This window comes from Gobius niger (genome assembly GCF_951799975.1).
Source record: "Gobius niger genome assembly, chromosome: 9".
NCBI classification, from domain to species: domain Eukaryota; kingdom Metazoa; phylum Chordata; class Actinopteri; order Gobiiformes; family Gobiidae; genus Gobius; species Gobius niger.
The window spans coordinates 15,250,111-15,272,253 of NC_136860.1; the positions used below are offsets into that span (position 1 = coordinate 15,250,111).

The 22,143-nt window shown below is 41.7% G+C and overlaps 1 protein-coding gene across 1 annotated transcript in view; it reads right to left on the minus strand.

Moving 5' to 3' along the window:
• The window catches only part of slc4a10b (solute carrier family 4 member 10b), a gene marked incomplete at its 3' end in the record, with an annotated part of 32,937 nt that extends 11,020 nt beyond the window's left edge, over positions 1 to 21,917 (minus strand). The window contains exons 1-12 of the mRNA XM_079563773.1: positions 21,723 to 21,917; positions 20,517 to 20,546; positions 12,466 to 12,547; positions 10,450 to 10,605; positions 10,106 to 10,244; positions 8,239 to 8,399; positions 5,951 to 6,136; positions 5,747 to 5,835; positions 1,623 to 1,774; positions 1,459 to 1,546; positions 1,175 to 1,321; positions 1,004 to 1,098 (exon numbers count right to left, since the gene is read on the minus strand). Coding sequence (XP_079419899.1) covers positions 1,004 to 1,098; positions 1,175 to 1,321; positions 1,459 to 1,546; positions 1,623 to 1,774; positions 5,747 to 5,835; positions 5,951 to 6,136; positions 8,239 to 8,399; positions 10,106 to 10,244; positions 10,450 to 10,605; positions 12,466 to 12,547; positions 20,517 to 20,546; positions 21,723 to 21,776 — 1,379 coding nt within the window. The 5' untranslated portion in view covers positions 21,777 to 21,917. The remainder of the gene's footprint in view (positions 1 to 1,003; positions 1,099 to 1,174; positions 1,322 to 1,458; positions 1,547 to 1,622; positions 1,775 to 5,746; positions 5,836 to 5,950; positions 6,137 to 8,238; positions 8,400 to 10,105; positions 10,245 to 10,449; positions 10,606 to 12,465; positions 12,548 to 20,516; positions 20,547 to 21,722) is intronic.
• Positions 21,918 to 22,143: the final 226 nt, after the last annotated feature.

The following is a 22,143-nucleotide window of genomic DNA, read 5'->3' on the forward strand; positions in this document are numbered from 1 at the left end:
TGGGTTCACAAACTCTCTTATGGACCCAAAAAGCCAGAGACATTGAACTTTAAGGTCAGTTCTGCTCCATTTAGATGTAGATGTAGTCTCAGAAATTACAGGTACATTTGCCATGAACTGAGGGTGACCAGATGTCCCAGTACCAGTTTTGAGTCCTTTGTCCAACGTCCCACTAGATTTAACCAATACCACTGAAAAGATGGTTAAGATTTTGAACCCCTGTCCCGAATTTTGCGTTGGGAAATCTGGTCACCCGACATGAACTGGATCCAAACATCTGCACTTTTTAAATGAAAAGGCAGAGTCCAAACTAGAATTCAAAAAGAAGCCTCCACCTCAATTTGAAACTACAGATGTCGTCAAAATGGCGTCCATAACAGATAAAGGTCATGTGCCAGAAATCTACCAGAGGTTTGACACATTCAGCTCTACTTTCTGAAATATGTGGGGGTGGGTTTATGAGTGATTATATTGCGAGCTTTTTGATAAGAATGATTAAAAATGACAAAATAAAGTATTGAAAGAAACAGGTTTTGTAATGAAGCGGCACGGAGTTCTCACTTCAACTTGACTACTTTATGTGTTTGAGTTTGTATAACTTGTTGGGGCGTTTTTTCCTGATGGCCTCTCGGTGCTGCACTCCTTGAGCTCAGATGAGTGTGAGATGTCTCCATGATGGAAAAGTAGAGCTGATAATAGAGATCTGGAGGCAGGCGGTTTCCATAGAAACCACTTTCTGACTATAGCAAGCAAGTTTACCCAGGAATAGCGGGGCCCACACCAGACAGTAGTGCACTTTGTTGGGAAATGGGACCGATATGGAACCACTAGATCAAACGTTATTTGTCATTACAATACTCACATAACATTTTATACAGAACTTAATAAAGGTTTCTACATTTCTCCCTTTACTTTTTTGAGCACCTACGACTATTCAAAAGGGGAAAAAAGTGAGTTAACTGGCTAAGAATAAACACAAAGGCATACTGTATACTGTACCCACCTTCCAGTCCGCTGCAGTTCAGAACCCCCATGACCGTCATCTTCCTCTTCTTCTGCTAAGCCATTGGCTAAATTATTGCTTTTTTTCCTGTTCTCCTGTTAATAAAAAAAACCCTCCTGTAAGTTTTAGCTATTTTACGTAAATCTGCATTAGAATGTGTTCTCATCTGACCTGAGAAGGGACATTTTTTGGCGGCTCAATACGTATAGAAGGGTCCCACTCTCCCGGGGGCAGCACTGTTACTTGGTCGAGGAACTCATCAATCCCAGCGATTAGGTCGTTCCGGTCTTTCGCTTTGTAGGCAACATCGCTGAAAACCTGAGGTGATACATAATACATACTGTATGTCATTTTGGAAATGGAAAGATTAAATAAAAATGTGTATTTGGAAATATCTTTATCACTATGCAGTATTCGCAAACAATACAACAACAAAATATCCAGTAAACCTGTACCTCGTCTGTCATGAGCGTTCCAATGGACCGGCCAATCTCCCGATACTGGGGTCCTCTCGCGATGGGACCCAAAAGAATAAATAGAAACCTGCAAAAAACAAATCAAAACTACATTATGCATATGAATAAAAAAAGATGCAAGATGTAAGAAGTTAAGCAATCACCTTGTAGCAATAGGGACCTCTGTCATTCCCACGAGCAGAACCGCGGGGCTCAGTCGGACAAACGCCACCACCGGTTTGCTCAAAAAGTCCAGCTCTCCCACCAGCACATTACAGGCCTCAGCACCAACGGGAATCTTCTTCATAAAGTGTATCTGGACAAAATAAAGACACAAAACATCATATTGTTTCATAAACATGATTCAACAACATACATGAAAGGACCAATGGCTCACTTTATTAGTTTAATATCTGCATCTCATTTGAGAGGACGTTTTCAACATAAAGCTAAAAGTCACATAGTATGACTGAATTATGAAACATTATTGAGGAATATGACAAGTGTAAAATGAATGCATATCTACTGAACATGTAGTAAATATAATCACAGCAGTTATTTAGGATAAATAACTGCTGCTCCTGTGTGTGTCCAGAATGTGCACCGTAAATTGAGTTGAATTTTGAAATAATCAATTTGCCATCCCAGTACATGGCAGAAAATTGCATCAAGATACATTGTGATTTTGATGATGACCATAAGTAGTTTAGTGAGTATAGACTAGAACTCCTTTCACATAATCTCCTCCTGCATTGCTTGGTTTGACAGGACAATGGTGCAAAAGGATCATGATGAAACTTTCAGGAAACATTAGTCCCAAATCAGGACATCCTGTGTTGTATGATAACTGTTTGAAATAAATCTGTTTCCCTCACACTTCTGCATAAAGTTTGGTGGAACAACAACTGTAAAAATGCAAGTTATCTTATTTTACCCCTTTTTTAAGCTTATGATACAGTGGGAGGAAAAAGTGAGTGCACCGTTTGGGAATTTCTTCAATTTCTGATGATTTGAGATGCTGTGCATGACCTCAAGACAGCGATTTACACTCTACATTCCAGGAATCTTGCTGAACTGCAACATTTTGGTTAAGAGGAACGGTCCAAGATTCATCCTGATCGTTGTGGACGTCTAATCTGCAACTACAGGAAACGTCTGGATGAAGTGATCGCTGCCAAAGGAGGATCAACCAGCCACAGAATGTAAGGGTGTACTCACTTATTCTACGCTGTCCTGTGAATGTTTACATGTTATGGCCAATAAAAATATGATAAAAGGTAAATGTTTGGGTGGTATTGGTTAAAGCAGACACTGGTTGCTCATTCTTGTGATTTTGATGAAGATCAGACCACATTTCATAACCCATTTAGGCAGAAAAACGGTGTACTCACTTTTGTCTGCCAAGGTATGATTATAAAAGAATTAGAGAAGTACAATTTGCAACATGAATTTATAGTCTAGAGTCTAGATTACTTTACTTTTAGCCCATCATAGTGTCCAAAGGAAAGTACTGTAAATGCTAGACAATAAACCTTTTATTTGTGCAATAAAATGTTCCATCTTATCTTTGTGTTGTTTAAAGTTGCTGTGGTAAAACAGACTATCCCGTCCATTTCCTCTTTTTCAAATATCACAACAACCCAAACCTAAAAATACCTCATCACTCAAACAACCCACATAGTGAAGCATTGTTATGAAAAAGGCTGGCCACTTTGACCTGTTGCATAAGTTTAAAAACATAATGCATCAGCAGTAACAGTTCTTTTTAAAATCCGCGTGGACAGATCCTCTTATGCGGCTGTGGTCCCCTCACTGACGCACATTGTGCAGCGGCTCCTGGACATGAGCAAGTGTTAATTTTGCAGTGATAATTATGTAGGACTGGACAAATCTTGACAGGAGCGTTGTTTGTTCCCCGCAAACACAACTGTTCAGACTCATACGCTGCGAGGCCATGACTTGCAAAAACGCAGCTGCTGCTTCACAATTACAAATACATCATCTTCTATCTTTGTACAATACAGATGTGTGGTAATCGCATCAGAGATCAAGATGGATTCTTTCTCCTGGAAAACCTTTGCCTAGTTGTGTTCTGTTTCATACATGCATGTTTGCCAATGTTTGGGATACTGTATGTGTAGTAAAGTACCATTTTTAGATATATTTAAACTGTGTTTGATGCTCAGAAATTAGGACTGAATTCTTTTGTACGTTTCCTCCTAATTATATCATGATAGAGAAATGCTATGTCCTAAATAATGTTAATCATAATATCGTATCATAATACAGTATCTTGAAATATTCCATACATTTTATACTTTATTATTACAACTTAGAAGCACCTCTGTGATGGGTGTGGTGGTTCATTAAGTTCATTCTTAAAATAAAGGCGAGATCAATATGTAAATGGAAAAAAAAAAAACCTGACATTAAACCTGCACAGATAAAACCATGGGCTGAATATAGATTATACAAATGGTTCTGTCTTTGTTCTGTGGATTATCACACAGATCTGTGATAAATATTACTGAGTACTGTTCTGATCCTAATCCAGCCTCGATTTCAGATGGTTATTAAATCCCCAATGACTGTCAGAAGAATCATTATGTATATTTCTGATGTGAATGTGAAAGAGTAAAAAGAATGAATACTGTGGGTTACCAAGCATACAGTACATACAGGTTTGTTTGTATGTTTCTATTATTTTAAGGTTGACAGTTAAAGGCGCTAAACCGAATTTTTACTTTGCTTTCATTGTTTGTCAACATTTAAATAGTTATTATAGTCATTTTTTTTACTTTCCGCAGGCAAACATACCAAGCCAAACAAACCAATTCTCCAGAAGGGTAAGTTTATAAGCACTGAACACAGTTTTCAAGGTCATTTTTCAGAGTCACTGTAGCGAACAATAATAATAATGCTGACAACAACTTTCCAGCTAATTCTTGAGCAAAAATATACAAACTGTATAATTAGACGCACAGTGTCTATTATAGGTGCATTACACAACTTTTTATGAGAAAGAAATAGTTGATATTTGTGTGTATTTGACCTTGTAGTGACCCGGAGCCTGTGTGAGTGTTCAGCATGGCGCATTTACTTTCCATCACAGTGGTCTCTAGGACGCTCCAGAATCAATTGTTTGAAAAGGTTTCACTGCTGACGGACCCTCTCACCAGAAAACCAACAAAACTATTGATCCTGGAGCGCTGTAGAGACCACTGTGATTGGAAGTAAAGGCGCCATGCTGACCACTCACACAGCCACTGAGTCACTACAAGGTCAAACACAAACAAATACCAACTTTATTTTCACATAAAAAGTTGCACAATGCACCTTTAATGATTAAAAAAAAGAAAAATAGCATTTAAAATCACATTTGAAACACCTGCGCATGGTTATGTGAACCATCTGTTAGATCTTAGGACACAGTCAGACCCCCTACTGTAGCTTTGACGAGTTCTTTAGGACCTGTCTGATCTTCACCCGTGCCTTCAGTCACGTAAACACAGCGTAGACGGTGTTAGCATTTAGCCTCTCCCTCTCTCCTCTATAGCTCCAAAACAGGTCAAGATAGAAGCTGCCAAGCTCTTCCACGTTTTCCCTATTTAAATATGGTTACGTGAAGTGTTACACTACAAAGTATAATTACACAAAATTAAACAATGTGGATTTTCTAAGCGGATAAAAGGGGGAACTATATTGTAAGGCGTAATAATACCAGGAGTAGTTCGAAATCCGCGCAGTAATCTTCACTTTACTGTGCATCCAAACTACTCCTGGTATAACTACGCCTTACAATATAGTTCCCCCTTTTATCCGCTTAGAAAATCCACATTGTTTAATTTTGTGTAATTATACTTTGTAGTGGAACACTTCACGTAACCATATTTAAATAGGGAAAACGTGGAAGAGCTTGGTAGCTTCTATCTTGACCTGTTTTGGAGCTATAGAGGAGAGAGGGAGAGGCTAAATGCTAACGCCGTCTGCGCTGTGTTTACGTGATAGAAGGCATGGGTGAAGACCAGACAGGTACTAAAGAACTCGTCAAAGCTAAGGTAAGAACATATCTCAGTATGTAAAAACGGTGGCCTATTCCTTTAACGTTTCTGGCATTGAAGTCAACAGGATCCGGTTAGTTCAATTCATCAGACTTAAAATGACGTTCAAAAACTATAAATGAAAGCAATGGAATGGATCCCAGTGGAATGGTTTTATGACTGCTACACACAAAAGCAGAAATAATCAGGTCTGAAAACTGTCTGATCCCGCGGACAGTAAACTACACCTTGCTCAGGTCCAAACAGCTGTTCTCTCGACTGACATCACCTTTCCCATCGGGGGCCGACAACTGGGACTGAGACGCTGTCAACTGACCTGCAAAACACCACAGTGAGTCACTAAAAAGCAAGAACAAACAAACAAACAAACAACAATGTAGGATTAGTGTAGCCGTCACCCACACAAAAAGTCACTCTACATCAAGTTTTACCGTTCTTGTCGAGATGAAGATCCGAGGCCCGGCGCCCCATGTCTGCGAGGGAGCGTACGATGGGTAAGCGGTTCGCCAGAGCTTTCTTCCTCTGATGGTGGTGCTGCTTCAGGAGTGTGTCTCGCACTTTCATCCGGAGTTCATCTCCCAGCGGTGCGTACAGCTCCTGGTGGTCCAAAACCATGTCTAACAGAGAACCACAGGGAGTTATGGGTAATGTATGACATGGCAACAAGTTCATTCGCTCAGAGTAGTAGCTGATAACTACAACTACGAGTGTGTGTGGGTTTATTTCAACAGATACCATATAAGAGCCAAGAGTCTAAGCATCACAGGCACAGCACAGTATTTATAGTTTTCTCTCATTCCTCGACGCTAACCAAAAGGTCTCATTTAAGTTCTCCCTTCAAGATAATAGTGACACATGAAAACTATGAACAGGTTTGAAATAGCTCTATAGCTTCATTCAAAGTTCAAAGCAACCCTTGTTTTCTAACAGGCCGAGCTCGTTTGTGTATGGAAGCACAAACTGCAGCTTTGTGTTTTGTTCAAAGGTCAGGGGTTGGTCGGCGTAACTTCAGCCAACTCCTTTTGAGCGTGCAATCTATTTTTTCTTGTTTTCAGCATTTGCAAACAAGTGGAGAAAAAAAATTAAAACTAACAAGCTAAAACTGACAACGAGGCTGACTTTGAAAATATACCACGATTTGAAGTGATGGGATTAAATGTTTTACCAATTTAATAGATTACATATAATTGTCCACCTGTCCTGTAATTTCAAGTTTGTCAGGTTACTCTATCCCCATCTCTCTCCCTCTCCCTCGCTCTCCCCATCTCTCTCTTTCTCTTTCTCTCTCTCCCCATCTCTCTCTCCCTCTCCCTCGCTGTCCCCATCTCTCTCTTTCTCTTTTCCTTTCTCTCTCTCCCCATCTCTCTCTCCCTCTCCCTCGCTCTCCCCATCTCTCTCTTTCTCTCTTTCTTTCTCTCTCTCCCCATCTCTCTCTCCCTCTCCCTCGCTCTCCCCATCTCTCTCTTTCTCTTTTTCTTTCTCTCTCTCCCTCTCCCTCGCTCTCCCCATCTCTCTCTTTCTCTTTCTCTCTCTCCCCATCTCTCTCTCCCTCTCCCTCGCTGTCCCCATCTCTCTCTTTCTCTTTTTCTTTCTCTCTCTCCCCATCTCTCTCTCCCTCTCCCTCGCTCTCCCCATCTCTGTCTTTCTCTTTCTCTCTCTCCCCATCTCTCTCTCCGTCTCCCTCGCTCTCCCCATCTCTCTCTTTCTCTTTCTCCCCATCTCTCTCTCCCTCTCCCTCGCTCATCCCATCCTTCTCTTTTTCTTTTTCTCTCTCAACATCTCTCTCTCTCACTTTTTCTCTCTCTCTCGCTTTCTCTCTCTCTCCCTCTCTCTCCCTGATCTCTTTCCTCTCTCGCTCCCTTGGCTGGAGGAGTTCGGGGACAGTTGGGGGCTGGGGGGGGTTCTAGCCTCAGTCAGGGCAGGACAGCTTTGTTTTGGACCTTTTTTTAAATAACTTTGTGTGCACTCTGTATTTGTTGTAAATTTTTGTAATTAGCACGAGGTGGGAGTGTGAACATGGAAGCTGTTAATAAAGGTTTGGTTAAAAATCAAATCTCTCGCTCCTTTTGCTCGTCCCTCTCTTTTTCTCTCTCTCTCCCTCTCTCTCTTTCTCTCTCCCTCTCTCTGTCCCTCTTTTTCTCTCTCTCTCTCTCTCTCTCGCTTTCACTCTCTCTCCCTCTCTCTCTCTGATCTCTTTCCTCTGTCGCTCCCTTTTGCTCGTCCTCTCTTTTTCTCTCTCCCTCTCCCTCTCTCTCTCTCCCTCTCTCCCTCTGTCCCTCTTTTTCTCTCTCTCTCGCTTTCTCTCTCTCTCCCTCTCTCTCCCTGATCTCTTTCCTCTCTCGCTCCCTTTTGCTCGTCCCTCTCTTTTTCTCTCACCCTCTCTCTCTTTCTCTTTCTCTCTCCCTCTCTCTCTCTCTCTCTCCCTCTCTCTCTCTCTCTCTCCTCATTTTTCAAACTAGAAGTGGCTTTCAGGTCCAGTCAGGAGAAGAGAAGGGGAACTTGATATTTACTTTTGAAATCTCTCTCTCTCTCTCTCTCTCTCTCTCTCTCTCTCTCTCTCTCTCTCTCTCTCTACATTCTGCAAATGTAGACTTTAACTTTAATTTGATTATCACTGATTTGATCAAAATGTATAATATTTGTTGGGTACAGTGCACATGACCTCAGTAACATCCCTCTTCACATCCCCACACTTCCTTTCACGTATGCTGGTGTTTACCTGCGATCTCCTCTATGGTGCTGGCCCTCATGTCCAGGAGCACGGTGCCGTTGATGATGCAACTGCGCAGCTCGAACAGGCTGTGCAGGGACAGCGTGGCCACGTAGGGCTTACTCCAGCGTTCTCCGCCATCCTCCACGTCCTCCTCGAATTTGAGCCACCTGCAACACAAGTTTGAGATGGCTTCTGTGGAGGCCAGCAGACGGCACACAGGCGGGCCATCTGTCCGAGCGGCAATCAAATCTCTCAGCCACGTCCCGTCCAACATTTAGTTTCATATATCTGCTTTTGACTTGCTTCTACTCATTTAATTGCTTCTTCTGTTTTGATGTAAATAAAATATGTTCAATACTGTGATGATGATGGAGTGGTGCAAAAAAAGATGTTGGATGATTCTACAATCCGTTTGCCATTCAAGTTTGGTGATCCATTAATGACACAAAAAGTAGGATTGTAATAGAGCATTTCAAAATCAAATACAATCAGATTTGTCTGTAATTGTCAGTATGGGCCCAATAAAAACAGCACATGCACAGACATACTCTCAACATGTGCTACAATAAATACATTCAAAACAATAGACCTGTAATAGAGCAATGACCTCACAGTGATTTGTTTAACCTCTTACCCCCCACACAGAGCACATTTTCTCCAGTTTGGCTTTACCCAAGTCTAAAAGCTTCTTCAACAAAGCGTCAAAATAGCAACAAAAGCAAGAAGAAAAGTGACAAAAAAGTGGTGAAGGTGCTGCAAAAATGTGACAAAAACGCACAGTGATGAAAGTGCAGCAAAAAAAGGGAGAGAAAAAATACAAAAACGCGATTAAAAAAAGGCTCAAAAAGGCTGTAGAAGAGCGGCAAAAAAAGTGACAAAAACTCAGCAAAAAAGAGGCAACAATTAGATGAAAAAGAACGTGAAAAAACAACAACACGGCAACAATGCAAGGATGTTTACATCAGTTTTGTGGCCTTAGCTTTCAAATGAGCCGTTCCTCTGGCCTATAGGCTGTGAGATCCAGGCGGGTGGTAAGAGGTTAATAGGGGGACGGAGGTAGGGAGGTAAGTGGAGGTGGCCCTCGTTGTCTCCAGTGGTAAGTACCTGAACCTGACGGTAACAGTAGCAGTTTCAGGCTTCAGAAGGCGAGTGTTTAGTTCAGGCGAGCGCCACATGTTTATTTTTACAGAAAAGTGCAGAGAAAGTAAACGTGGAGTCGGACCCGCTCATGCCTGGCCTGTGTTGCTGTGACTCTGCAGTGTGTGCGCTGATGTGATGACGGTCCACAGAGATCCTCTCTGCAGCGAGAGGAGGGCTCACTCTGTGACAAGCCAATCAGGACTCAGAACACAATGCACGGCATTCATACGCTGTAAAAAAGCATGCAAAATTGTACTAAAAATAAATCCGCGAAACAGCGAGACCGTGAAAGGTGAACCGCGTTAAGCGAGGGACCACTGTAATCCAACAGCTTCATGTTTTCTGCTACATACGTATAAATAACAAATGTATAAATACTAAACACAGTACTATTAACAGAGTACATTTATAATGATAAGTATGTTTTTAAGTGTGTGTATTGGTCTAGTGCTTTTCATAAACGCAGTAATAATTTACTTTAATCTAGAGCACTTAAATATATTACAATTTCACCAAGGTACTTCTAAAACTACTATAAATAGCATGTCCTAACACTGTTGTCTTGATGGCAAAAGAATTCAAAATACTAAATGTGATTGAAACACTGATACTGAAACACTGCTCATCAGCATAAGTGGAATCGCTCCATGACCACTGCATTCAATCAGCGTTGACAGACGACACATGTAGGTCACTCCGCCTGTAGGTGCCACATCATGACAATAAGCTTTACCGGGCGCTCTCTCTCCAGTCCGCATCCTCCCCGTCCTTCACACAGATTTCATCCATCTCTGTGAACAGGTCATGAGGCGTGTGCTCTTCGTCCTCGTCTTCCACGCCCAACAGGAACTGGACTCGCTGGGATGGGGTGTCTGCAAACAAATTTAACAGGGGGTTTTATGCTTTTTGCAGGTACTTGGTAATAATCTCAAGCTTTGTCACAGTCTTACAGTACACTTTGTTGGTTAGTCAATGCAATATTGATCTAAAACAGCCACTGATGAAAATGCGCAAGCAGCTCGAGACACAAGTCCAGGCGTGTTTTTGATATAATATTTCAATTCTCTGTTCTGTTACCAAAGACAGGAGACTCCCGCCCCTCGACCAGAGTCGGGGCGCGCTCCATGCTGCGCCTCTTGTGATGTCGGCTTCCATGGTGCCGGTGCCTGCGGTGGCTCCTCTGTCTGGTGCTGCCCAGGGGAACGTGCACGCCGATATACAGAGTCCTGTGTCCTGTGGAGGTAAAGCCATCAGTGAGGTCGACTGTTTATAAGCCCAAACATGTAAAGATACAGATAGATGTCGCACTTTTCTAATCACGCTTTTTTAATGTACGTGGATCCACTGTAATACAAGCAGTGTTAATTTCGTCGACTGAAATATTTAGTCTCAATTTTAGCCAAAGTTATATTTTTGACGCCTAAAATTGGACTAAGACTAAATCAAAAGTTTCTCATGAGACTAAAACTATGACTAAAAAGTCCAGATATTTTAGTCGACTAAAATAAGACTAAATAAAAATGAAAAGGAGAGACTAAAATCATCCAAACTTCTATTGACCGTCTGAAAGAGCCTCATATCATGTAAATTCACTGCCAAATGAACAGGTCTGTGCTTCATTCATGTGGAAGCAGCTCCATGAAGTCGAGGACCTTGATTAAATATGATTATCATGAATATTATAAATGCAAAGTCGACTAAATTAGTCTTAAATGTAGTCGATTAAATTGACATGCAATTTTAGTCGACTAAAACTAGACTAAAATTGAAAAAAAAAATTTAGACTAAATCTAAAATTAAATAACATTTTAGTCAAAAGACTAAGACTATATGTTGTCAAAATTAACACTGTAATGCACGGTTATGTAGTTGAAGCTATAAACTAGTTGGGAGAATAAACTTGGAAGTCTGCTCATTACTATTCACATGGTGTCCCCTGTCCCACTCCCCCTTAGTGCCCCTGTTTCAGATGGCGGAACAGAGGAACCCCACCTACAGGGATTGGACAAGAAGAACTGAAGCTCCAACAAGGACTGGACGTTCTGCGGTCTTGGCCCGTCTGCTGAGGGACTCCCATTGGCCCTGGGTCTCTATAACCAGTCTGTCCATGGGAGTGGATCTCTCCCTCTGTGGTTCTCCCTGAGGTTTCTTTTTTCTCCCACTGGGTTTTTGAGTTTCGTGCCGGAGAGTCTAAGGACTGGGGACACCCACGCGGCTCGTCACCACCTGCTGCCACCGGCATTGTGTTTGCCTGGATACTTCATTTGCCTGAACTTTACATACGAGCGATCGTTGTTATTGTTTACTTCTGCAATTTTCGACGGATGTTTTGGTGAATGGTCGGCAACACCTGATGCATCCAGGCCTCCAACACGGTTTTATAAAATGGTCAATCTGCTACAGCGCAAGAGAAGCAATGCCCTGTTCTGCTCTGTTTCATTGCTTTAACCTGTTACTTGTCTGATGAAGGGCATGAGGCCCGAAACGTCACATACTATGGTGTAAGAAAGTGGTATCTATACTCTTGCTCAAGTAATGACATCAGGCACTTCAGTCATCAGCCTCAAGTCCAAGTCTCACGCTTTGAATTCTGAAGTCTGTTCAAGTCTTTGCAAACTAAGGGAATGCATTCATTTTTTCCATTTCCCAAAGATTTTTACTGTGTTGGCAAAGCACAAGTGTGTCATCATTGCTGGGCCCCGGGACAAGAAGGTTTCACATTACCCACTCCGGTCGCGAATCCAGGATGTTTTCAGTGCTTGATTTGTCCGTGCATTCTTTGTAAATCACGTAGTCAGTTCTTGTCATGCAGATATGTGAACCTCGTGAGAAAATGGAAACAGCTGAGCAGCTAGTACTCTCACAATCAGTTTGTGTTTTGATTGTCGGTGTTCTGTAACTGTGGAATTACTTATGAAGCTCCCCCCACGCTCTCTGCCTCCCACGCCAACTTCTCTTTTTTAAATATGAAAAAAAAAAAAAGTCCTGTCAAGAGGAAAGCGTTGGTTTGTACGGACAGTCGTACAAAGCGTGGGCAAACTCTGCGCCCAACGCTATTCCCCGCTCGGAGCGTTTGTTTTTTACTGCCTTTACCATCGACGTCTTCCTGCTCAAAGTTGGTGCCCTGCTGCGATCTCGTCCCGCCGTGGTCGACCACTGCTTCATCGTCACTTCGCTGCAAACACAAACGCACGGATGAACATTATGACCCAACCGTAAAACACATTAATACTACAATATTACAGACACGGACACGAGGCCAGTTCATTAGCTGTGTCTTGACGGGGTGCTCTCTTGCAGATGAGACACATGGTGGATGAAAATATATTACATGTCTGTGGAGCAGTTGTCATGGTTACAAATTACACATGTCATCTGTAAAACCCTTTCATTCAGTGGGCTCTTCTTTTACAGCAACAAAACATAGATTTATAACCTACTTTGAACTACTAGTTCAAAATTTGTTCCCCAGCTAATATATGGCACTGGTCAGATTCTCTTTCTTAGCAAAAGACGCCAATCTGGAACCATATTCTTATGAGCCATCAAATTATTATTATTATAGTGTTAAAATACCCAAGTTGTCTTATACTTCATGGATGTCTGCATAATTTGTTGTGGACAAAAATCTAGAGAAGACTGAAGAATAAACATGTTTGTAGCAGTTTAAATAACGTTGTTTGGAGACAGGCTTTTTTGTTTGTTTGTTTGTTCATAGAGGACATTGCATTACCTAAATCACACCAATTGCCAACATCACAATTGTGATTGCCCAGTGAAATAGAAAATTGGACAAATGCCCAATAAACCCAACCCTTCAACCAATCAATGGTTTAAGAGTTGGTTGTTTAAGAAGAGAGAAGACTATTCTTCACAGCAAACAATGAGCAATGAAGTAGTGAATGGCCCAATAGTCATACGATACACTTAATGCACTTGGACGTTTTAACATGACATCGATCTGAAGCACAAGGCCATGTCGACCTCTCATTGGCTAAAACAGAATAAAGTGAAGGTTCTGGAGTGGCTGTCTCAGTCTCCTGACCTCAATATCATTGAGCCACTCTGGGGAGTTCTCAAACGTGCAGCTCATGCAAGATAGTCCAGGAATTTACTGGAACTGGAGGTTTTTTGCCAAAAAGAATGGCCAGTTTTGCCATCCGAGGAAATATAGAGCCCCATCCACAACTACCACAAAAGAATCCAAAGCTGTCATCGATGTTAAAGGGGGCAATACACAGTGGTAAGAACTGGGGCATGCAAACTTTTGATCAGGGTCATTTTGGCGGTTTCGATTATATTATGATTTAAAAAGAGTGAAATAAAAAAAATATTCCAGGGTATGTAAACTTTTAGCACAACTGTACATGGTGATGGTGTGCAACTTCTGAGTTACAGCTACTCAAGCTGAAAACAGACGGGCACTGCTTGACAATATTCCACATAATGTCTACTGGTGTATTCAGATCGCAGACTCACATTTTGTAATAATATTAGCAAGTTCAGAACAAAAATCTCTGAGCTTTTGTGAGATTATGCACCAAAAAGCAAAACAATGACTATCAGACAGACAATGAGGTTAATGCCTTTTCAAGCGAGAGTTATGCAGCTTCAAACTGGTCCAACGGGGGCTCATGATCTGTATTAAAGAGTCAGCGATTCAAAACCAAGGCTAATTTCCTCAAATGCACCGGGACATGAAGATTAGTGCAGCTCACAGACAGAGGCAGCATTCTGTGGTGTGAATCTCGCTGAACACTTATGCAATAACCACAAAAATGAATGCGAGGAGGAGGAGGAGGAGGAAGGGGGAAGGAAGGAAACCGCAAAAACAAAAACTAGTCTCTGTTTCACCAGTCTGGATGAAAACACCACACATCTCCTCTCACCTTTGCAATGTAAACACGAGCAGTCGTAGTTTGCTAAGATCCTGAAATGCCAAGTCGCCAACATAATATCGCAAGTCACCAGGTGTTTTCACACTTCGGAAACAATCGTCACGCATTTAAAACAGGAACTTAAATAGGGGGACTATTAGCACGTGCGGCGCGTCCAAATACAATCCAGAAAAATAAACTTGCAACAGCGTCTAAAACAGCTGAATGACAAGCTTTGAAAAACAACAGGATAACAAGACCCCATGAAGACAATATATTCGGCAGAAAATACCGTTTTTTTCTATACCTATACAAAATATAATTTGTCATATAGAACCATAAAACAGAACAAAAATGTTGGTCTATTCCTTTTTCTTCCATTTCATTTCTTTTGCATTTGTATCATTTGTTTGAGGGGAAACAACCCATAAAGGGAGGGGGAAACACTTTCCACACATAAAAAAAAAATCCCCCTTTTTTCCCCCAAATTTCCCTTTTTTTTATCCTAAATTTTCCCTAATTGTTGCACGTTTGCATAACAGCACCCCCATTTTTTTAACATGTTTTTTCCCATTTTTTTCTACAAATTTATTCCTTTTTTTTTTTTTCTATTTCGCTCCAGATTTTCCCATTCCCCCCCCCCCCAATTTCCCCAGAGTTTAAATGTTCCCCAAAAATGTATTACCATTTTTTTTTTCATTTTTCCCTTATGTTTTTGTTTTCCAATTTTCCCCAAATGTTTCCTTTTTTTTCCAAGTTTATTTCAGAAAATTTTCAAAATGTTTCCCCCCCATTTCTTTTTTTTTTTTTTAACTTGTGTTTCACTTTTTTTTTTCTTTTAAATGTTGAAGACCAACCGCATCCGAACCTGAATATAAAGATTTTATATTTCTTTCCAGTACCTGCCAATTTCAGTACCTGGTAAAAAAAATATATACTTATTTTTTTCTATACCAGTACTACCTCAACCTTGTTTTTCCCGATACCAGACTGATATTGTTCATCAGCACCCACCCACATTTCTAATAGCGACCATTCATTCCCATTGCAAGTTCCGTTTGACGGCAGCTCCAGAAGAGTCCATATATAGAAGCACTCTACACGCAAAGGGTATAGTTTCTCTTAACCAGTGGAGGAGCAGTAACACGATAGAAAAGGTCACGCCGTTCTTCGATTGATTACAGCGCTTTAATCCTGTTTAATCTCACAGTCATCAGCCACACACTGTGGTTACATATAGACTGCAGTAAATCACATGTTTTTCACACATCCAGCCTGTGCACTGACATGATGTTGTCATTGTGTTACTGGTGGACAAAAGGATAAGTGTTTGCACTAATCTGTTAGCGTGTCTGACAACACATATAGAAGATAAAACTATCCCCTGCAAGTAATGATTTCTCAAGACAAAAGGGCTTAACCGCTTAACCCCCACCTGAACTGAGCGCGTTTTCTCCAGTTTGGCTTTAACCAAAATCTCAAAGCTTCTTGAAAAAAGTGTCAAAATAGCGACAGAAACAAGTATGAAAAAGCAACAAAAAAGCAGAAAAAGAGCAACAAAATGTGCTAGAAAAGCACTAATAACACAACACAAATGTGACGAAAACACACAACAAAAATTGACAAAAAAGTGGGGGGACAAAAAGCTACAAGAGATAATAATAATCACCATCTTCTAATGATGATGGGAGAGTGCGACCACTGTGCAAAGCCTCCTCCAGCACATCCCAAAGATTCACAAGGTGGTTAAGATCCGGACTCTGCTACGGCCGGTCCATGTTTGAAAATGCTGTCTCGTGCTCCCTGAACCACTCTTTCACAATGTGATGAATCCTGGCATCTTGGAATACGCCCGCGCCATCAGGGAAGAAAAAGCGGCAAAAAAAATAATGCAAAAACGTGACAGAAACGCAACAAAAACGTGACAAAAAAGCAATGAAAAAGAGTCAAAAAGATAACTGAAACAGCGACAAAAACTCAACAAAATAAGTGGCAAAAATGTGACAAATAAAGCAATGAAGGTGCAACAAAAAAGTGACAAAAACGAGAAGAAAAACAAGGATGAACCTGCAACAAAAAAGTCTGAAAAAGCGACCCAAATAAAAATAAAGCAACAAAAAGGTTCATAGCAACTTCTATGTTATTTAAGGCAATGTTTCCCAACCAGGGGTACGGGGACCTGGGGGTACTTGGAATTATTTTTGATTAAAAAACAAAGTTAAACTGAGGAGAATTTCAATAACAATTGCAGAGGAGAGTTAGTTCTAATGATGTTTTGCAGTAAAAGGCTTGATTTCGAAAGTATTTTAGTTTCATATTGAACACAACACACTATTAAACACTGAATCATCTCAGTTTAGTTGGTCACTTTGTAATAATAGTGGCAAGATCCTCGAGGTAGGGGGTACTATAAATGAACGACGAAGTGTAAACAAGACAACAAAATTCCAAAAACCCTTTGGAATTTCTCACATTTATGCCTAAATTGGTCATAAAATGTGGTTGGATCTTTATTTAAATCACAAGAATGAGTAAACAGTGTCTGCTTAAACTAATACCACCCAAACGATTACATGTTTTAATTTTTTTTAGTGGCCATAACATGTAAACATTTACAGGACAGCGTGGAATAAGTAAGTGAACCCAGGAATCTTGCTGAACTGCAGCAGTTTTGTAAAGAGGAATGGTCAAAGATTCATCCTGATTGTTGTGAACGTAATCTGCAATGATAGGAAAGCAGTTATTGCTGCCAATGAGGAGTCAGCCATCTATTAAATCCAAGGGTTCACTTACTTATTCCACACTGTCCTGTGATGTTTACATGTTAAAGAGTAACTAAACGGGCGTGGCAGAGCCGTTCCCCACCCACAAAGTAAAGTCAAAAATTGCTGAGAAAGGGGTGGTCTCGGAGGCTTTGGGGGAGACGAGGGGGGTGAGTGTGTGGGCGGGGTCTGCTCTGTTGACAGTCTCAGACCAAGCCCCTAGATCTGACAGGACTGACAGACTGCTGTTACCGCTGTCACCACTGTGCGCAAGGTTTATTTTTTCGTAGGAGAGTTGGTGCACTCTCATGACTATCCTACGAAGAAAAAAATCAATAAAGATCGCCGCCGGTAGACGACTCGCTCGCTGTCAGTGACTGCGAACAGAGAGAGAGCATCGCACAGTAGCTTTTCTAAGGGATTTGTTTCTCTAAACCACCTCAGCCGAAGTGTGAGCATCGCAGGGGCGCCATCTACTGGTTTGACTCATGAGCTCAGGCGGTGTGTGCGCGACGCGTGTCCTGGTTGCTGCGTGACGGAAGCGTGTGTGGGCGGGGCCACAAAGGCACAGAGGCAGAACCACGGGCAGAACTGATGACGTTTTCTGGACGCCGTGGACACACTCTCCTCCAACCGCAAAATATCAAATGTAGTTGCTGCGTGAAACCAGTAGAGGCGCTAACCCTGCGGTTTTAGACACAAAAGTAAGATTTTGAACAAGTTTGCACCAAATGTCAAAATATTGACTGGGACATGTAGCTAACTCTAATCAACAACCATTTCGACCGTTTATCAGCAAAAAAAAAGTGGATTTGGTGTTTAGTTACTCTTTAAGGACAATAAAAATATGACAACATGCAATTGTTTGGGTGGTTTTAGTTTAAGCAGACACTGTTTATTCATTCTTGTGATTTAAATAAAGATCAGGCCACATTTTATGACCAATTTAGGCAGAAATGTAAGAAATTCCAAAGGGTTCACATACTTTTTCCCCTCCCACTGTATCGGAAAAACTTTGTTAACGTGACAAGCCTATCTCGCAACAAGTTAAACTATGTTCCTACTAGTTATGAGATGATCTCTTGGCAATTTGAGCTACCTTTCTTTACGAGTTGTTAATAAAAGACATGTAATAACTGGTCATGCTATGGATTGTATGACGCTGACCAGCAGTTGACCATCTAAGCACTATGTTAATAAGGGACACATCAGTTCACAGCTGCTCTGGTCAAAGGCTCTTGATAATCTCTTCAGACAAACCACTGGCAGGGTATTAAACCAGTCGCATTTATTAATAACATCAATGGGACAATCGCTAGTAATTATGCCCACATGCATTACAACCACAATGAATCACCAGCCTTTTCCTTCCAGACTCCAGCTTCTGTTTTTAAAGCCTACATGTCCTGCACACAGTCAAGCATCTTCTCATGGTGCCACATAGGAATGAAACAACACCGTGATGCAATGGATTAGCGATTTGTCTTTTACTCATAACAGCAAAGAGCTCCCAGCTAGAACCACGCTGAAAGACTGGCACCACACACACACACACACACACACACACACACGAGCGAGGTGGTGCAGACTTGGACCTTATCCGTGCAGATGGCAGTAGCTGTGGGGTAAAATTGAAATCCTTCCTGCGTGAGCTTTTTTAAGTGGCACAAAACGCACAATAATCCCTTAAATGTTTTTTTTTTTTGCAGTAGACATTCGCGTCCTGCTTCAGAACACATTAGTGCCCTACTTAAAATGTTTAACGGCACAATCCTTTGCTAGAGAGAGCTGTCTTTTTCTCATCCAGCATAGACATTTATTTTTGCAAAGGCAGAAGCAGACACACAGGCAAACTACAAACCTGAAGTATAACAATGTAAAGCTGCTTATATCTAATCTGATTTATCCTACCTGTTGGTTGTGACCCCAAGGCACCTCCAACCTGTTCGAATACATCAGCGTTTTCCTCCTAGTACGTTGCAAATTCGCCTGAAAGCTGCATAGTCTCCAAGCTGGGCTCTGCTTCACACCATGGCTGGCAGACGCGGGAGCCTGCTGGTGCCTGGTGACTCAAACCACTGTAATTCGTGATTGAGCATCTATGGGCACTGCCATCTCCAGAGAGATTACTGCAGTGACATCATCATCGGCGGGTGGGGGGACCCGGCGTCTCGTCTTATCCTGATCATCAACAGAGATCCACAACTTACTGTGATGGAGGAAGCCTTTGTTCAGATGCTGCCACGGAGAGTGATTTGTGGCTTTTGCACATATTAGGTTTTTGGAATGGTCAGAATGATCAGTGCATATGTTTGTGTGTGTTGTTTGTGTGCTCTGTTGTAAAATGTGTGTTTATTCAGATTTTATCCTTTGTAAGATTAAACAGTAAATTCAAATTGTTTAAGATGCATCAAATTATTGTGCTTTAGCTTCAAGACGAAAACACATACAGTACAGGACACTAGTACACAGAAGTGAGCCACAGTACATCCAACAGAAGGTTTTGACATGTTAGTGTTTATCCGCCAGCTGCATGTAGAGTTTAATATTCACAAAGCTCTTTCCCCTTAGGAACACAAAAAGAGCAGGACACAGTGATGAGCACAGGAAGCTAGCTTGAACTGGCATTGTGTTGCCGTGCAACAGCCCATTCACAGACCCTATAGCAGAACACTAGCTGCCACATGTATATGTCAAATAATATAACCTTTTAACCTCCGCCTTCACCTAGTGCAGTTTCTCCAGTTCAGCTTTACCCAAATCTAAAAGTTTAAAACCTATAGGCCAGTGTAATCCAGCAATTTGAAAGCTAAGACTTTAAGACTTTGCATTGTTGCTGTGTTGTCGTCACTTTTTTGAAATTTCTTTTCATTACTTTTTTGTCACTTTTCTGTTACTCCTTTGTTGTTTTTTTGTGGCTTTGTTGTTGCATTTATTACTTTTTTGTCATTTTTCTGTTGCTCTTTTGTATATTGTGTTATTCTTTGGCTGTTTTTTTTTGGTTGCGATTTTGTCATTCTTTTGTTGCATTTTCATCCTCGTTTTCGTTTCATATCTGTTGCCATTTTGACACTATTTTCGAGAAGCTTTTAGATTTGGGTAAAGCCGAACTGGAGAAAATGTGCTCAGTTACGGTGGGGGAGAAGAGTTTAAAGGCACACTTCCTAACATTTTGGATTATACTGTTACCGATACAAAACATGCTCCTAATGAACAGCTGGACACAGATAATGCTATATTTTCCAGTGGATAATCTAAGAATGGATCTGATTGAGGATCTAACCTATTTAAATCTCATATTTGTCTTCCTTTAATGAACATCTCCATGGAGACAAGATGGAGATGTCCCGCTCCAGCCACCTTTACAGTCAGGTCTGAGGAGACACTATTTTCGACTATTGGGTGAAATGTTACGCAGTGTAGCTGTCACTGGATTGTAGCTACTAGCTAAGGTTACACAAAGACAATAGGAAGAGGGGCTGAAGTCAAAGGAGCAGTCACTTACCATACTTCTGCGTTTAAAGAAGGAACAAGCCTGAAAGTAAAGATACATTTGTTCAGAAAGCTCATGGCAATGCATCAGACATAAACGATAAATGATATTTGGATTCACTATGTATCGTGTGCACTTTTTCATGAGCGGGTGATGTCACTATGTACTCCAACTGATGCCTGATACTGATTTCAAGTATCTGGATATACAACCCCTTGACCCCCGCCTTAACCGAGCACATTTCCTCTAGTTTTAGCTGTTTTTGTTGCGTTTTTCTGTTGTCACGTTATCATTGCTTTTTTTTGACGCATTGTTGTCATGTTTTTGTCACGTTTTCGTTGCATTTTTGTCACGTTTTTGTCGCCTTGTCAGTGCTTTCCCCCCCCCCCCCACCATTTGGCCGCATTTCGTTTTATCGGTCTTAGCTTTCAAATGAGGCGCTACACTGGCCCACAGGCTGCAAGCTCCAGTCGAGAGGCTTTCAGATTTGGGTAAAGCTGGAGAACTGGAGAAAATGCACTCGGTTAAGGCGGGTGGTAAGAAGTTTTTAAGTATCAGTTTCAAGTAGCTATACTCAAAATGGCAACAAGTTCTCCAGCTGAGTATCGAAGTCCTATATGGCACATTCACGATGGCACACATGTCTCGTGATAAACTGTCTCAGCAATGCAAAGATACTTTTTTTTGAAACACTTTACTTGCAACACACCTCGTGGCAATTTCTATTTACAACCGAGGAAGCGCCACAAGAGTCATCCTCCTTTATTTGCTGTGATGGAGCAGAAACTCCTCTCCAAACGCCTCCACAGTTACTCTACATCCTTTATCTCTAACTCTGCTATTCTGTTGAGGGACCTATTTTCTGCTGCCTCATCCTTCGGCCATGACCCACAGCTCATTATAATAAAAAGATAAACTAAACTCGCCGAGGAAAAGACAGGTGAATCGTTGCGGGATTCACCTGTCTTTTCCTCGGCGAGTTTGGACGTCGAGTTGAATGAATCCCCCCAATACTAGAAATGTATATAAAGTGCGTAAAGCCAAACAACTGGACGGGTGTTGGTCAGCTGCAGGTGTACACATCTCCACAGGTGTCCCATCAGCCCCCGCGCGAGCTATAGCTACTGCACATGTTTGGCTGCCGGTTATTGCCCTGTAATTAACCCAGCAAATTACGCGCACAGTAACTGCATATTGTAATGAAAGTGTAAAGCTTACCGCTGGCACCAGAGGCTCGGTCTGGGCGCCCAGTTCCTTGGCATCCATCTCCATCCCGTCGTGCAGCAGTATAGGCAAGTTTTTCGGTGAGAAGAAGCGGATTGAGGGGGGCGCAGGTTGCAGCCTCTGATGTCTGGTGTGTTCTTCAGTTCGCAGACGCGGAGGCTGGAGCCCTCACAGTCAGGAGCGCATGTGCTTAGCAGCGCGCACTCGTCAGACTCGGAAATGGGATTAGCTTTTGTTACAGAGAAAAGGGGGGAACTCGTTGTGGCTTATGTAATCGACACCAGTGCAAAGAAAACCCTTTTAGGCACGACTGGGTGACGACACGGGCTGCTGCTGTTAGGATTAGTTAGGAAGAGAAGCTACTCTAACTAGTTTTGGGGGGGCACTTTGGCCACGCTAATCTAGTTTTCTCATT